Below are 16,970 nucleotides of genomic sequence, written 5' to 3'. Positions count from 1 at the left end.
GCGGCAACAAAATGATGCGGTCGTGTGCCCCAGATGATGGTGAAGGCATGAGGATCATGATGACTCACTAGGCTAGGCTTTACTATGCAATGCAATGCGATCTTATCCCCTTTATCTATGCTTGAGGAGTACGACCTGTTGAAGCGTCTCAGATATGTCGGATGTCTTGCTTGAAGTAAGTCTAAGTCTGTTAAAGCATGAATCGAAAAGTATGACGCGTGCCGCCAAGCGATTGCTAGATTGACCACTTTTCGGAAGGATCGCGGATGATCTCGTCGGAGGTGATAATATGATATAGTGGAAGATGTTAATCCTGTTGGAATCCAACTAAGTGATATGGATCAAGCATAAGCATAAGATCGAGTAAGTATCCATGGACTAATTGACTGACAAGTAGATCAATCGGATGCAGCAGTGACGAGTGTCCCAAAAGTCCGCACGGATCGAAAGTCTGGTCTAAAAAAAGTTTCTTATCGTTGAATTCCACCAATTTCAAGTATACGTACTACGCCTCAGAATGGTAAAGTAAATGATGCGCGGTAATTGTCATGAGGAATTTACGTTAGCTGACCTATGTTGAGTACGTCAAGAGGTCCAAGTCCGCAGCTATTCAGAAAGCCATCGTAGCAAGCGTAGTCATGTATCGTGATCATGTATCATGTATTCAGGTTTTCGTAGATCTCTCGGTCGATTACTGCGGACAGTTCTTTCTTGTTCACGCTCAATCGGAATACTCTGGGGTAATTCAATGGGGCCTGGCCTGGCTTATTATGATCCTCCCTTTCCCCCTTCAAACGTACGTTCAAGCAATAGGCAAGTAGGAGCAGATTTAAGCGATGAAGTGTATGGCTACGCATAAGACCTCGTTTTCTCCGATGCCAAGGTCTTCCGACTTGACTAGTGAAAACCCTAAATCCGCAACTTCGCTCGTGTGCACGAATGTGCATGCGGACCATGCAGGATGTGCGCGAACAAGCAAGCGCAGCGGCGGCAACTCAAACCAAGCGGCCGAACCAATTCCTGAATGTCTTCAGCCCCGCGCGTCATAATCGTACACCGCAGGATCGCAGGATTCTTCCTGAGGTACAAATCTAGCTTTACGAGATTCCTACTATCGGCGGATTACCGACATGAGGCCATTAATGTTATTCAACTGCAGTCAGGTGATACATGGGTGATATGATGCATCGCTTTGAACAGGACAGAACAGAGATTGCGGAGAGGAAAGCATACTATAGTATAAGCTTATCCATGATCATGGCCGGAGATCAGCGTTTATTTGCTTCTCCACAACAAATACACAATACTTCATACCTAACCCGAACTTGAGAGAGCTGTACAGTGAGGCAGTATTGTCGACGAGCCGATCTCCCTAGTCGCGGGACAGATCATTACGGAATCATGTTCCATACCCCTATCTCTGCCGGCTATCCTATTTTGAGGTACAGGCCAGATCAGATCTGGTCTTATGATTCCTCTACTGAGCCGTCCGTGAAAGTTAGAGTTCATGCATCGAGATAGTACATCAGGCTTGCTCAAATCCATTATCCTTTTCATTGATCAAGCAATCCGCTTGGTCGAGTGTTGAGCAAGTCAGTCGTCAGATAATTCGATAACAAGTCTCCAGTCTCCAGTCTCCAGTCTCCAGTCTCCAGTCTCCAGTCTCCAGTCTCCAGTCTCCAGTCTCCAGTCTCCAGTCTCCAGTCTCCAGTCTCCAGTCTCCAGTCTCCAGTCTCCAGTCTTCCATCTTCTATCTACAGGCCCCCTTCGCTGGATTCGACCTCGTAAGACATCTCAACAGATACGAAGTATGACCCAATGCTCTTCACATGGGAGTGGCACGATTCTCTCGCGAAACGAAACCTCAACTATCTATATCTTTGCCTTCGTGTCATGTGTTCACCTTACCTCACAGTCGGTATTCAGCAAGATATCGATATCAGCTGAATCAGTACAGTTCGGAACCCTGGTCAAACTTAGATTATTGTCCCAATACATTTACCTGTTCACACAACTCTCAAGCGCTTGCTTCGCTTAACAGGGAGAGAAGACGGAATATTTCTATCCAGCGAAACTGAGATCAGCGTACACCAACTCAGGTGTACCCGTGCCAATTCAACTGTTTCTCGACTCATATGAACAGCGATAGTGACACATACACACACCGCGCACCAGATCACATACACATCACACCAGATCAGTTATACCTCCCATTTCAGGCCCGTGTATTGATGGTTCCCACAGCCCATCTCAAAGAGTCATTCCTTGATACTTCTCATGTCCATCTGCATGTCTCAGATACCTCTTTACAAGGATACGCCTATGCGCCTCGAATAACTTACAACAGCGTGCATGATTCATTCTTATCTTCCCTGATTCTAACTTATGTAGGTATGCTACGGAATCGATTGTTTGATCTCTTAATCCCTCTTGAGGGCTTGACGAACTAAGAAAGTCCTCTCTCCACCCTGACCCTCACCCTCGCTCTCCACTCCCCCTACGCTTTCACCTAATGAAGGAAGCTCTTCAATCGTCATACCAGGCGCCAACTTATTATCTCCCAACAAGTCATCGGTAGTTCTTCCTCTCTTCATGACAACGTAAATCTCCATACCGTCTCCCACCTCGATATGACGTTCCGTCGCACTGGTGAAACTGTCCACCACTAGACTCAAGACCGTACCCAAGGGAAGGTTTCCAGGTATGAAAGGAGCGGCTCCTGGTTCGGGTTGTTGGTTCTTGAAGTAGATCTGGTTATCCAAGAATGGCTGGATGAGCGATTGCGCGGCTCCTGCAGCCCGACATGCTTCTCGCTCGTATGAACCGACCGGATCGAACGAGTATACTGCGCCGGTTCCTGCCAAGTATGATATCATTATCGTCAGCATCAATTCACGAGAATGTTCGCAGCCCAATGCAGGATTAACTTTTCGAACATTGATTGATGTGCAGAGGTTCACATTACGTGCTAAAGGGGTAAGGCAGATGAAGCGAAAGCCGCACTCACCGTCTTCCTCAATTCCGCCCAAGATATTGTAGACGTAATAAGGGAAGAACCTCTTGCCATACAGCATGGTCTGGATCATTCGAGCGATGGACTTCAATCCCATCGGCTTGTGATGAGCATGTTCGTACCACTATAACGGCGGGCAAATGGTCCGATCAGCCCCTTTTCGACTTCGATTTCGCGCCATATCACAATACTCTGTGACAATCACGATAGGCAAGCTAGAGGAAGGAGATTACGCACCTCTAACCTTTGCTTAACCCTTTTGACAAAGTTATTACCGTCGGCCGCAAATCCATTGGTAGCCAGTACGGCTTTGTCGGTTCTACGCAGATGTATCAGTGACGTGGCCCAGATATTAGACATTCCCCCGGACTCTCAAATCATACTGGAGTGATTTATCTGATAGATGAGGTAATATTCTAAGTTTCGGAAAGAGGAGAAACGAAAGCGTACGCACAATTGCCATACCTTCCTAGCATATCTGGTCTGGATATTGTATCCCTCAGATTGCCTCGTATCGCCTGCAATCACACTGAAGTCGCTTCCTGCGATAGCGAGGATCGATCCACCGTTATCCGAGTAAGGGTTGAATCGGCTATACATAGCAGCAATACGCAATCAGCTTGGAGCACTTCAACCCAGGAGCCAAGAGCCAGGAGCCAGAGGTCTGACAATGCTCGAAATGAAGGAAGCACTTACTGCTCTATTGGAGCTGTTGTTGGTTCTTGAGCGTAAGCCATCGGTGGATTATGATAGAGAGCCATCGTGTCCTTATTCTTTGCTGCTACTGAGGGGAATTGTTCGAGCTGTCTGATTATGAATTCGAATTACCTTTCGTCTATCCTCGTCCATTGGCGAGTAGATTTACCATGTCCAAGTTGTCAACGCGTAACCGTCATCGTGGTTTCACAGATGTGGCACTTATCTGAATGAGCAGCCCACTTAATAACAAAGCATTACTAGGCTCACGTGGGCTGATAACCGGTTGCGTGTGTGGGATGATGCAAGTTGCCGTTAAGGGGGTGATTGTGGACTGTTGATTACATGACTCGTGTTGCCACCCACTCTATCTTCGTTGATACCTTACCTCTTCTCAATATTACTCAAGGACAATTACTAGATACCCCATAACCGTCCATCCCTCAAACCGTGAGTGATGCGCCGTATGCTGCTGACACCGACGTGTACAACAAGCATGCTGATGATATGTCCTACTCTGCCTTCTTATCAACCAACCTGCTTCCGACGCGCACGCGCCCCTTTCCCTCCTTCACATCACCTTCTTTCCTCAATCCATACAACCTACACAATTCACGCATCCTCTCTGATAACCTCACACGCCTCTCACCACCGGACTAAACCTGCCACGGTACACAAATAGCTTTCCTACGCTTTGCATCAGCTACTTCAGATAATCAGTCATCATGGTTCGAAGCAAGTTTAAGGATGAACACCCATTCGGTGAGTCCACTCCTTCCCCCTTCTACAACGTTCTACCGACGCATCACACACCAAGGAAATCGCTGACTTGTGTCTCTTGTCGCTTATTTTCGTTCTTGCTCCTTATCCTCAATGCTTGACTCACCTTGTCATTGATTATACCAACGATACTCACATTATCCGTCTCGCATGCGTATACTGAACTTGAACACCGCTACATCGATGTTCCTGTTTCTGTTTCACTTGTGCCCCGTGAATGATCACTGTAGACAAGCGAAAGGCCGAGGCAGAACGAATTCGTCAAAAGTACAACGACAGAATTCCAGTAAGTCGCCATCCCTTGCTCATCTCCATTCATCCCCCATTTTTCTCCTTTCTCCCTCTCCCTCTCCCATCAAGTGAATGAGTATGGGATCCGGTATGCCGAAAGCCATTCCACTTGGCTCAAAGTAGTGAAATGAGCAGTTGGCTGATAATTTGCGTTGTAGGTGATCTGCGAGAAAGCGGAGAAGAGCGATATCCCCACAATTGACAAGAAGAAGTACCTTGTGCCATCGGTCAGTCTTTCAGGTTGCACATGCCGATCGAATAGACAGGAGGGAGCTAACAGATAGACGTCTTACAGGATCTCACTGTTGGACAATTCGTCTATGTAATCAGGTTAGCTCTTAGAGAATCGAAATGCTTTCTCGGCAGCTGCTGACCTTCTGGATTGGGCAGAAAACGAATCAAGCTCGCACCTGAGAAAGCCATCTTCATTTTCGTCGATGATATCCTCCCTCCCACGGCTGCTATGATGAGTTCCATCTACGAGGAACATAAGTAAGTCGTATTGCGCCTGACTGATGCGATTGCATCGCTGACATGGCTTGTGTTTTGCTTATTAGGGATGAGGATGGTGAGCTGCGTCTCGTGGTCCGCTGAAAGGCACAAGGGAAGAGATAGCTGACATATGTGAACTTAGGTTTCCTTTACGTCCTTTACGCTTCTGAGAACACGTTCGGTGATTTGGCCCGATACGAAGTCAAGGATGAAGAACTTTAGAGGAGAGGTTTTGGTTTGACGAATGGCTGTATGGTAGGAACAAGGCGATGTTGGAATCAAGCGCGGTCTCGAGATGTTCGCCCTCGAGATGTTCGGACGAGAATAGCGGGGACGGTCGAGCAAGAGGAGACATTTCTGATTTAGCTTCTTCTGACTATGACTAATTCACCTGAGATCGATATGGTATATTGTGTATGATTTGTATTATTTCGCCTGAGATGCGATTGGAGTGAGAAACGAAGTAGCTGATATTGTGCATAAGATCTTCTGAGAATCAGCAAACCTGAACCTGCATAAAGTCATCCATATCGTGCTGGAACGTTACGCGGACTGATGTGTCTGACTGCCTGTACGCCTGTACACTTTGACACCCAGCTGAAGGTGATCATCTTCAATGTTAGATGGAATGCATTACAGAAGGGATTTTATGATACAACAGAATAGAATAGGAAGGTGATCCTCAAACCACCTCAAGCTCATTCATCATCAACCTCAATATCTTCTGTACTGGTCAGATTCTTGGCAGGTCTTACTTTGAGACCTTTCATCTTCCTACCTTGCATCTTGTTCAAATCCTGTCTCTCCAAATGCAATTTACCGACCTTATCACCCATCGTATCCGTCTCGATATTCTTCTTCTTCTTGCCCAGGCCCTTCTCAATATCGGATTTCGCGACCTTGGGTCGTTTGTTGGCCATCTTCATCATCTCCTCATCGGCATCCTGGATTCGCCTTATACTGAGATCTATCGAGGGTCCCATCTCGGTCAATTGGATTTTGGGTAACTTACTTCCACTAGCAAGTAATTTCAAGGTGTACACTCTGAAATGTATCTTCGGTAAATTCTTCTCCGATGCCGATGCTGACACATCGTTTATGTCAGCATCGGGATCGAGGGGTCCAGCAGTGATGGAGATGACGTGCTCGATACCGCCAATGAGGGGTATCTCAGAGAGGGCGTGACCGTTGTAGAAATCTAATAGGTGCGATTTGACGGCTTGATATTTAGGGTGAGTGTCGAAGAGGTCCGAGTGGAATACCATTAGAGGTCGAACACCGACTGAAGATTTGGGGGACTTTGATCAAGTAGTTGGAATTAGCTTCTTGTCTTTACCGAGTAATTTTAGCAAAAGACGAGGTGGATGACAGTGGATCAAGGTATCAGAACGCTTCAGATTGCCAGGTCTGCCTGGAACGATAATGAGGACCAGAGTCCGGGTCCGGGTCCGGACTCGACTCAACTCACATCGAACTCGTCCATGGCTTTGAAATCATCCACACCCAGCTCAATCATATCCAGTACTCGCCCATCGAACATCCGCGTAAATACCAAATTATGAGGCCGTTTCTTGGAATGTAATCCAGTGACGAACAGACTCGAGTCGTTCTTGTTGGCAAAGAATTCAAGCGAGGCAGTATCTTCGAATGGGTGGATATCATTCTTCCTCGAGAAATTTATAGCATTTGGCCTTTTCAATGCGTACTGCGACATTCCATGAATACATACACATTAGCTTCTAGTATTGTAATATCCCTCGATATCCAATATGTCGTATCCTAAGGGGGGGTGGAGATAGACATACCAAATCCTTCATGACGTTCCTCACTATGTCACTCGTACTTTGTCCTCTGACAAAGATGACAGTCTTCTCATTCTCGACGATCTGAGGTTCTCGCCTCTCAAGAGCTCGCTTCACTCGAGCATTTTTAGGTTTTCTACCATCCGTTCCGATCAAGGAATTCGTCAGCTGAACTCTCCGGATTACATGTGGAGATTAACGAAGATCGAAGCTTACATCGTACGAAGCATCGACATCTTGGTTCAAAAAGCCCTAATTGCTCAAGTCGGCTTCTCGTTTCGGATTGCAATGGATAGATAAGTGAATATAACACCAAGAACAGCACTTGATGGCACAGTCCTCGACGCATCCCAAAAATCCAAAAATGTGCGGTTGAACTGCCCGACGGGATCAAAAATTGTTTATAACCTCCACTTGGGCGGTCTTAGCCGCTGGCTGCTGCAACTGTCACTACAGTGTGTTCGAAAAGTTGAGAGCTGCAAGGCAAGCTGAAAGGGCATCTATCTATCTGCCTTGATTAGTATCGAGGTCAATGCCAAACAGTTCCACAGAGCATCAGAGTCTCAGCACCCACGACAGGCCCAGCTCAATATGAAGACGTCGAATTCGAAACTGCAAGGTAAGCAGTCTAACATGACAGCGCCGAAAGCTCTCAACAAGAAATCAAACCCAATTGTAATTGTCAATTCGAAAGGAAAGGCCAAAGCAATGCCTGTGCCAGCTTCGAAGCGCCCACGAGATTCTTCACCCAGCTCGTCGGACGGTTCCGAGACCGACAGTAATGCCGCTCATGAAAACAATGAGGATGGGAGTGATCAAGAAGATCACGCAGCCATGGTAGCTGCTCTGGAAGCGCAATCACGAGCTATGTTAGGCTTAGAACCGCTAAACAATGGGGAGAGCAGCGCGGCTGTGAAGGGCAAGAAACGGGCTATGTTCCAATCGGACGATGATCACGACGAGGATGAGGACGGAGATGGGGATGAAGATGAGATATCGGATGATGGATGGGGTGCTGAGGATGGCTTTGTGACGGATAGCGAAGATGAATTTGCTATTCCAGGTGAGCTACCTTCACAGCACAAGCAACTAGGTACTCTATCTGACGCTGCTATTCTTCGGCTAGATGTTGATCCGCCCTTGAAAGCGGCAGATCAGATTGGTGTACCTGAAATAGTCTTTGATGGGGGATCAAGTGTGAAGAGAGACATGGGTATGACGAAAGCTGAACGAAAGGCGTTTATGGTGAGTCCGCACACACGACCGGTCATCTTGGGTTTCACTCCCTAATTGGCTAACAACGTTATGGTCTTTGGATGGTAGAATGGTAATTCAGCGAAAATGATGGGTCTGAAGCGCGATGATGATTACGGTTACGACGGTAGACCCTCTAAGAAAGCCAGAGCTGGATCAGAGGATCTGGAAGAACAGTGAGTCGGAGTCGGAGTCGTTTTCATAAATATGCTGAAAATCTGCATCTGCAACAATCCTTGCATACCGCATGTGGCTTGTCGAAAGCTCGATATGACAAACATCGCACTAAAACTGATGTCCGGTGTGATGCAGGTCAAATCTTAAACTCGATCAGACACTGCACAAAATGATCCTCAACACCCTAATCGCCGAAAACACCCTCGAGATCTCCTCACGGCCCGTCGATAAGCGCAATTACCTCCAAGGGAGACTCAACGAACTAGCATCGTACAATATCCCGGGGGAAGGTCAAACAACTATAAAAACAGCTGCCTTGTCGAAGCTCCCTGCACATATACGGACGGGTATGATTCATAAACAAGCCAAGAGGGATAAAGCGAACAAAGAGGTGGAAAGGAGTGCAGGCAATCTGGATAAGAGGTTTGGAGGTTTATCAGATGGTCTCAAAAGAGGAGGAGGCAATGGTAGTAATGGTAGGGGCCAAGAAAGGGCGGAAGTAGGAAAAGATACGACGAAGAAAAAGGGGATGAGCGGTAGAGTAAAAGATGATTCCGCGAGAAGTAGAGGTCTGAGTATGGGAGTAGGGAGGTTTAGTGGAGGGATGTTGAAGTTGAGTAAAGGGGAGATAGATAGTGTTAACAATGCGAATAGGAGTGGAAGTGATAGGAGGGACGGCAAGAGGGGTGGGAGGGGAGGGAGGGGCGGTAGAGGCGGAGGTGGGAATAGGCGATAAGTGGATACCGCCCATGCCATTGTTGTGTATGACAATTGAGAGTGTTGCCTTGATGATGCATACCAATATGTACAGACCCGTGGGACGGTAAATATAGCGGATGATACAACATTTATCTAATGAAAAATCCAATACAACTGAATTTGCGATTCGAGCAGATGCTGTGTGTGACTGGCACATATCAACGTCTCCCTATCCCTTCTTCACCAAAATCGAAAAGAAAGGGTCATACAGCATTCAACCCGTCGATTTTGCCCTTACTCCTGATTGGAATCTTCGACCGCTGATTTATCTGTTTCTCACTTTCGTCGTGACACTCGGCTGCCTGTTCAGAAGAGACCCTATCCTTCGACGAAGATTGCTTGAGATGTAAATCCGAGCCTACCCTCGTCGGTATCTTACTATATCTTCTTCGTTTCTTCCCATGATCTTTCTGAGCGAGAGTATCCGTCCCGTGCTCGATACTTGTGATGATTTGCGCACTTTCGATTCCATCTTCGACCTGACTTGGCTTTTGGTCTTGCTCGTGGTCCTGTTCTCTCTCTTGAGATGCACCATACAGGCTGACTTCATCTTCCCACCCTGGAGTCGTGCCCAATCCCGGCGTACTTTCCAACGCTTTTCTCCCTTCCTCAATCAACGATGCGAGACGCGAAGACATCGAATCTAATCTCGAGATCATTTCGTCCTCGTGCTTATCCTCCTCTTTCTCTCCTTCCTGATTTACCCGATTGACATCTTCCGCTTGCCCCACTCCATCTTGCTGCGGCTCATACCCTTGTTGAGTTTTCAATCCTGAATGTTCGAGATTCGCGGTGAAAAGATCGGAACCATCGTGATATATCTCTATACTGGGCATCGAGCTCGTACTTGATAAAGAGATTGACTGGGAATGCGAATGACCAAATAGCATACCTTTCCTGGACGATCTGCTTCTTCTTATCCGGTTATTCCTTCTTGCATTTGATTTCGATTTGGGTGATGGGGAGTATCGACATAGCAGTGAATATGTCGAGGGTCTACCTTTGATCGTCCTGGGGATTAGGGGTGATACTCGAGATAACGGAACTGTGTCATGTCTTTCTTCTGCTCCTATATCGATATCGACCAAATCCTCCCATTCTTTCGGATTAGGATTTACAGATGATGCAACATGAGCTCTACCTTCACGTAGACGTTCCGTTTCTTCGTATGTTGGAGGTGGTTGTAGATCCGCGATACGGCGCCTGGTATCATCATCTCGGCTAATCGGTACCTCCTGCACGGGTATTTGCCCACCCTGTGCGCGATCGTGCGACATTGGAGAGGAGGTCGGCGGCTGCTGGCGATTGGTTGTAGATCTGCACCTTCCTGCCGCTTCCTCTCCTGTCGTCGCTATACGAGGCAAGCTGTTCTCTTCGATCGCATCTGAGCGTTGACTTTGGCCTTGTACGGGTGCTGCATCTGTGGGACCAGATATCGTCGAGTCTCGTTCCACCTCGGAGGCGGCGGAGATTGCTCCTTGCACTTCGGGTCGTGTAGGAGATAGCGATGAAGAGGGTTGATTCGATATCAACCTGTATGCCGTTCTATCACTTCGACTCAGCATAGCCCGAAATTTGAGCGATCGAGTTCACCCATGACAAGGGATTGATGGCTTACAATCCCAATGCAGCGCCGAATACGCCTACACTAACAGCACTCCCTACCAAGCTACTTCCCCAACTCCGTCTTTTCCCTCTGGACCCCTCTGGCAGATCTTCGGTCTGACTAGATATCACACTTGCATTTGCATTGGTCGCCCCATTCTCACTGGTACCGGGTATCACCGATGAAGGTGCGCCTAACAATTTCGATGGTGTACCACGCTCGAGATTGATGCTGTTCTTCACAGGTGATCTCCTCGTATGAGCCGATTTACTTGAACTCGCTTGCGCTTGTGCTTGAGCTTCTGCTTCTGCTTCTTGTCGCTCATGAGTGACATACACTAGAAATAAGAACACCTTTATTAAGCTGATCGCCCTCCTTCTCTTAAAGTGATGGAGTATCAAGCATCAGGTGTCGCGAACAATGGACTCACGCTGGCTCAATTCTTCTTCTATGCCTGATTCTTTCGCCTTCCCTTTACCTTTACCTTTACCTTTGTCTATAGTGGCCACGCCGATCTTGCCTTCTACAGAGATGATCGGTATGCAAGGCGATGTCGAGGGATTCCATGATCTCTTAATGGGTCCATCGGGGGTGCCTACCCAATGAGTGAGGGACGGCGCGGAATGGGATCTGGAAGCTTGCATTCGTTTGCTCGTGCTTGGACCAGGATTGGCCTGGGTATCCAAGGTCGAGGTTGAGGTTGAGGTCGAATTTGGGTCGAAGCTGATGAGATCACTCGATGACATTATACGAGTCTCGAAAGCGATACTCCCCTTCAACTCAACTCGATTCGTCTCTTACTAATACAGATACAGCTCTCTGCGCAAGTGAACACGTACATATACACATCACACGATTACAACACACGGACAAGACTAAGAGATGCAAAGTTTGAGTTGCTGTTGATGGTCATGACGTTTAGCTCTTTGGTCAATCCACACAAGAATATGGAGACAGGAACGACCAAAGCGACCAGGTAGGAACGCGTCAATGCGTTGAATTGGCAATAGACGGGTTTCAACACTTTTGGGTGGCAAAAGACAAAGTCAAAAGACAATACGAACACACAATATGGATACAACAGTTTCATAAGACTATTCCCATCTGAAAGATGACACAAACACACCCATGCAAAGTGAAGCAGCACCACAATGTCGAACAAGAATCCCACTAGACTAACGGCTCGACACCTAACCCTTCTACCGCACACCTCACCTCCATCTCCCAGAACAATCTCAAATCCCAACCGCCTCCTCTGACTTTCTCCCCATTCTTGCTTTCGTCCAGAACAAATTGCACTCCACTTCGTCCATCCACATAATCTCCCTCCTTCATCTCGTACCAACCATACTGCGGCAGCGTCGTCGGATCAGAATATGGGATGGGTACGAACGGACCATGATACGATGGCGAGGTCGGCAGATGCACCACTTCGTCTTCGGGGTTGGCTGTTGATTGCAGTAAAGCGGGCGGTATGAACTTGAATAAGGCTTCTTGACGTGCTTGTTTGGCGTTTCGGGCGTTTAATTCTATTTCTCTCGCTCGTTTGCTTTCGCCCCTTGCCTAATTACGCATAAAATTGTAAGCATCGCTCTTCTGTGCCGTAGAGTAGACGAATATAGTCGACTTTAGACATCCCCCTTTGATCATGTTTGAAACGTAACGTACCAAAGCTTCCGTCACATCCTTCTTGGCTCTCTCTTCTTCCTCCCGCTCGATCCGCTCTGCCTCTTCTACCATCCTCATACGTTCTTCCCTTGCTCGCCGCTCGACTTCCTCTCTTTCAGTCTGCGACATAGCCTCCAACGCAGCTTTCTCCTGGTTCGTAGCTATCAGACTGGCATTTGACTTTTGGAACTCCTGTATTCGCTTCTCGGTTTTATCTATATCTATATCGTTCAGGAGGTTGAACGCTGCATGCGAATGGAATAGTATCAGCGAGATCCAATGGTATCTGATTTGATAGATTTCGTCGACGCCATAAAAACAGTACTCAATCGCTCGACTCACTCAGATCTTCAACTTCTTCTAGGTAATTATCATACTCTTTATCACTCCCGAAATCGTCACGACGCTTGTTAAACCTGATCCAGGTGGACTATCAGCCTCGCTGCCTACATCTATGCGGCGCACAAGGAAGACAGCGGCATCGGAAACAGTAGAGTGATTCTATCTCTGCGCCATGATCAGACTCACACTTGAGCCATCCTTCTCCGTACCGCTACCTCCTTTTCAACCTTCAGATCCTCAAAAGTCTGATGTGCGAAATTGACTTTCCGTAATATCCTGCCGCATTGGGGACATGGCTCGGGGCCGAGGGTGAACAATCGATCTATACACGACTCGCACCTTTATGGACGGGATCAGCTAATCGTCAGCCGACATCCTTGACCTCTAAGGGAATTCCATTGGATCGAAAAAGTCATAATATGAGTAGGTAGAGCCCACTCACATCTTATGATAACATGGCGAGACCAGTAATCTGAGATTCTGATTAAACTGTCTATCGGTATGACATATCGGACAGACATCTTGATCGGTCTATTCCATCTCGCGAGTTACAGAGAGATCAGCATTCGTAACGATATCTCCTTATACCCTTTCCTACTTGCTCTTTTCTGTCCTCAATTCAAATTCATTATGATTTGCTGGACATGTCTTAAAACGATTGATGATCAAGCAGCCATGATTGGCCATTTGACTCACCCTGAACTCTGATACTCTCTTACTAGGATCCTTGACACCAGCGACATACAAATACCCATCTTCAGTCCCTTTCGCATTCGTGCCCACCCTCTGGCCTTTCTTCTGTATGATTTGTGGTTTCCGACTTGACGACGACGATGCTGCGGGCGCCCTCCGCATCGGTACGCGGGATGACATTGCGTTGAAGGTGAATCGTCAGATGCGAGCTGTTTCGCGTGTTCACTATAGGACGGTCTTTTTGTCCTCTTAGACGTATAGTCTATCTATTGTTGCTGATGGTCCTAGTCGCATAAGTTATAGTTATAACAGCTAAAGAGATGGCATCTGTTGCTTCTCTATTCATGCACGTTGAGGGGTCTCCACATCTGCTTCACTGTTATGCTAGTTGCCACATTGGACATTTTTCCGATAATACCCGGGGCAACACCACTAACTGCATGTTGAAAGATTGTTACAAGGTCTGTCATTATTTACACTTCTTTCCTTCCCTCTTGACAGCTAGACATCCTCAAGATCAAAGGATCGTATCAAAAGCGTCAAAATGGACGCAGGATACGGTAAGCCAGCATATTCAACCCGCTACTACGCTCGGGAAACTTGCTGATGTGGTGCTACTGACTTGTAGACGCCTTAGAAGCGGCTGCTTCTTCATATGCTAAAACCCGAGACAGGGACGACGAATGTGAGTACGAGTTTCCTGCTCCTCGAAGAGACGCTAACGTCAATGCTGATGATCTATGTCTTGTATAGCTCGAAGTCACCGAAGTCATCGAGACAGGGATCACGATCGAGATAGAGACAGAGAGAGAAGACACCGCGATAGGGATGAACGTGATCGTGATCGCGATAGAGATAGAGATAGGAACAGGGATGCAGACGATTCTTATCGGTCCGAGAGAGAAAGTGGAAGGGACAGAGATAGGGACCGGGAAAGACATAGAGACAGAGATAGGGAGAGAGATAGGTATGAGCGAGATAGAGGATATGAAGAAAGACCACGAAGGAGACGAAGAGACGAAGATGAGAATGATCTAGCTGCTCAACCTATGTCAGGAGGTGGCGGAGGAGGAGGAGGGGGAGGGGGACATAGGGATAGAAGACAACGACTCGAAGATCCCTATGCACAGCCTATGCGAGGGTATTCGCCGCCCCGAAGAAGTAGACGAGGTGACGAAGATGATTGGCGAGGAGGCGGAGGCGGAGGTGGGGGTGGGTATGGGAGGGATAGATCAAGAGACAGAGAAGCGCGTCGAAGACGAGGTGGAAGTATGCCTAGAAGTCCGACGCCTCCCGGAACTGTGCCCTTGGAAGAGAGACACGTAGTCAACTCGCATTGGGATATACGACCTCAACAATTCGAGGGCGTTGGAGCTATGGAAGCCAAGATGACTGGTGAGTGTCCCGTTGCTCCCCAAAACTCAATTTGAACTGCATTCGCTTCCGGTCAGTGAGTATGGTTATAGCTGACATGTGTTCTCAATTTCGCAGGAATGTTCACATACGGTCCAGGACGTGTACCGCCGCCCGCCTCTCTCGGAGTTCCCGCTCAGTTGATGGCTGGATCTTTCCCGCCCGCCAACCCCCAACGTCAGACCAAGCGACTGTATATCGGAAATATCAACGACAGGATGTCCGAAAGCGATATCCAAGCATTCTTCAACAAGTTGATGCATGAACACAAGCTGGCCGTCGAGATGCCCGGAGAACCAGTCGCGACTTGTCAGATCAACAATGAGAAGAATTTCGCTTTCGTCGAGGTACGTGTCGTCGAGCTCCCATTGATCTCAACTCATATCGTAATAATAGCTGACACTGATATCCATCACTGTCACAGTTCCGAACATCTGACGAGGCTACAGCTGCTTTGCAATTCGACGGTGTGATGTACGATGGTGTTCCGCTTCGAGTGAGACGACCGAAAGATTACTCCGGTGTAGACCCATTAGCAGCCACCTTTGGTGTACCGGGTGGATCAATGGTCGATTCGCCCAACAAATTGTTCATTGGAGGTCTACCGACTTACCTGAACGACGAACAAGTACTGGAACTCCTCAAGGCGTTCGGTGAATTGAAGACATTCAACCTTGTCAAAGAGACTGGAAATGTATCCAAAGGATTTGCGTTCTGCGAGTACATGGACTCAAATGTCACGGATATGGCTATTCAGGGTCTGCATAATTTCGCTCTGGGTGATAGAACATTGGTAGTCCAACGGGCAGCAGTCGGACGAAATCAGAACCCACACCATCATCACCATCATCAACAACATGCTATGCCCGGAAGTGCTGCTTTCTTACAACAAGCTGGTTAGTTGATTTGTCTTCCTAGTCTAGTACACCATGGTCTAAGTCTATGATCTATAATGGTCTCGGCTGACAGCTGATTCAATCGCTCGCGTAGTTCCGAATATCCTTCAATCGAACGCAAACGACGTACCTCCCACCCGAGTCATGTTATTACTCAACATGGTCACTCCCGAAGAGCTCTACTCCGATGAAGATTATCAAGAGATCTTGGAAGACATCAACGATGAATGTGGGAAATACGGAGAAGTTGAGGGTGTCCGAATACCTCGACCGGTAGCTAAGAACAAGAAGTGGGCTCCGGGAGATTCAGCCGCTGTGTCAGCTGAGAAGAACAGGAAGATCGACGAGGAGAACGGAGTCGGAAGGGTGTACGTCATGTATACGAATACGGATGATTGTAGTAAAGCCATGCGAGCTATTGGAGGGAGACAATTCGGAGGAAGGACTATTTTGGTAGCTAATGTACCTGAGGTATGTCCAAGATTCCAAGATTCCACCCTTCCTTTATTCGCTCTTCATCAATCACCCTTTCGTTTCACCACTACCTGATTTCTGAGAACCAGCAACGCAACGGATATGTTCGCGCGTTGACGGTAATGCTAATGCTGACGTCAAATTTGGTTATGCGATTCTGCTTCATAGGAAGAATTCTTACCCCCTGCACCTGCCCCACCTCCTGAAGAAGGCGGAGAAGCACCCCCTGCTCCTGCCTCCGAAAACGGAAATGGGAATGGGAATGGAGACAATTCACCGCCTCCCCCTCCTCCTCCTCCGGCAGAGGAAGACCTCGACGCGGCTGCTGCTGATGCCGTCAAAGATATCATGGCTGGTATATTGTAGTGACAAACAGCGACGGACGGACGGACGGATGGTTGGTCAATCAGTCAGGTCAAGTCGGATTCATATCATGCATTCTATGTGCCATCTTCCTTTTCCCTTCTCGTCTTTCTGAGCGGATATCAGTATGCCCGGCTCGAGGAATACTTTGAATCACTTCGCGGTTGCAGTGAAACTCAGCTCACTCAGGTAAAAACCTCGAATGTGTCATTTTTATATGCATGAGATGGTAACGGAATACCGTCACAGTA

The 16,970-nt window shown here is 47.7% G+C and overlaps 7 protein-coding genes across 7 annotated transcripts; 3 read left to right on the top strand and 4 right to left on the bottom strand.

Annotated features, from left to right (window-relative positions):
* Positions 1–2,420: 2,420 nt before the first annotated feature.
* On the bottom strand, positions 2,421–3,774 carry I303_106437 (uncharacterized protein; the record flags this gene model as incomplete). Its single annotated transcript, XM_018411564.1, has 5 exons — positions 2,421–2,857; positions 3,008–3,137; positions 3,251–3,332; positions 3,468–3,605; positions 3,710–3,774. 5 exons carry the CDS (start codon positions 3,772–3,774, stop codon positions 2,421–2,423), a joined length of 852 nt encoding a protein of 283 aa, XP_018259376.1.
* Positions 3,775–4,434: 660 nt separating this feature from the next.
* On the top strand, positions 4,435–5,494 carry I303_106436 (uncharacterized protein; the record flags this gene model as incomplete). Its single annotated transcript, XM_018411565.1, has 7 exons — positions 4,435–4,471; positions 4,720–4,775; positions 4,939–5,007; positions 5,076–5,110; positions 5,171–5,272; positions 5,338–5,348; positions 5,415–5,494. 7 exons carry the CDS (start codon positions 4,435–4,437, stop codon positions 5,492–5,494), a joined length of 390 nt encoding a protein of 129 aa, XP_018259377.1.
* A 476-nt stretch (positions 5,495–5,970) lies between these two features.
* On the bottom strand, positions 5,971–7,310 carry I303_106435 (uncharacterized protein; the record flags this gene model as incomplete). Its single annotated transcript, XM_018411566.1, has 4 exons — positions 5,971–6,570; positions 6,741–6,977; positions 7,078–7,210; positions 7,291–7,310. The coding sequence occupies 4 exons, from the start codon at positions 7,308–7,310 to the stop codon at positions 5,971–5,973; spliced, it is 990 nt and encodes a 329-aa protein (XP_018259378.1).
* A 355-nt stretch (positions 7,311–7,665) lies between these two features.
* On the top strand, positions 7,666–9,241 carry I303_106434 (uncharacterized protein; the record flags this gene model as incomplete). Its single annotated transcript, XM_018411567.1, has 4 exons — positions 7,666–8,137; positions 8,201–8,319; positions 8,398–8,504; positions 8,641–9,241. 4 exons carry the CDS (start codon positions 7,666–7,668, stop codon positions 9,239–9,241), a joined length of 1,299 nt encoding a protein of 432 aa, XP_018259379.1.
* Positions 9,242–9,467: 226 nt separating this feature from the next.
* I303_106433 (uncharacterized protein) lies at positions 9,468–11,616 on the bottom strand (the record flags this gene model as incomplete). Its single annotated transcript, XM_018411568.1, has 3 exons — positions 9,468–10,809; positions 10,883–11,207; positions 11,301–11,616. 3 exons carry the CDS (start codon positions 11,614–11,616, stop codon positions 9,468–9,470), a joined length of 1,983 nt encoding a protein of 660 aa, XP_018259380.1.
* A 424-nt stretch (positions 11,617–12,040) lies between these two features.
* On the bottom strand, positions 12,041–13,753 carry I303_106432 (CDK-activating kinase assembly factor MAT1; the record flags this gene model as incomplete). The annotated part of the gene is made up of 6 exons (XM_018411569.1): positions 12,041–12,433; positions 12,539–12,783; positions 12,881–12,954; positions 13,067–13,219; positions 13,323–13,411; positions 13,577–13,753. 6 exons carry the CDS (start codon positions 13,751–13,753, stop codon positions 12,041–12,043), a joined length of 1,131 nt encoding a protein of 376 aa, XP_018259381.1.
* Positions 13,754–14,117: 364 nt separating this feature from the next.
* Positions 14,118–16,722, top strand: I303_106431 (uncharacterized protein; the record flags this gene model as incomplete). Its single annotated transcript, XM_065969371.1, has 7 exons — positions 14,118–14,133; positions 14,202–14,258; positions 14,327–14,968; positions 15,065–15,333; positions 15,411–15,882; positions 15,977–16,353; positions 16,525–16,722. 7 exons carry the CDS (start codon positions 14,118–14,120, stop codon positions 16,720–16,722), a joined length of 2,031 nt encoding a protein of 676 aa, XP_065825443.1.
* Positions 16,723–16,970: the final 248 nt, after the last annotated feature.

This window comes from Kwoniella dejecticola, chromosome 8, assembly GCF_000512565.2.
Source record: "Kwoniella dejecticola CBS 10117 chromosome 8, complete sequence".
Taxonomy (NCBI): domain Eukaryota; kingdom Fungi; phylum Basidiomycota; class Tremellomycetes; order Tremellales; family Cryptococcaceae; genus Kwoniella; species Kwoniella dejecticola.
The sequence above is the reverse complement of the archived record's forward strand: the minus strand, read 5'-3'. Positions and strand labels throughout refer to the sequence as shown.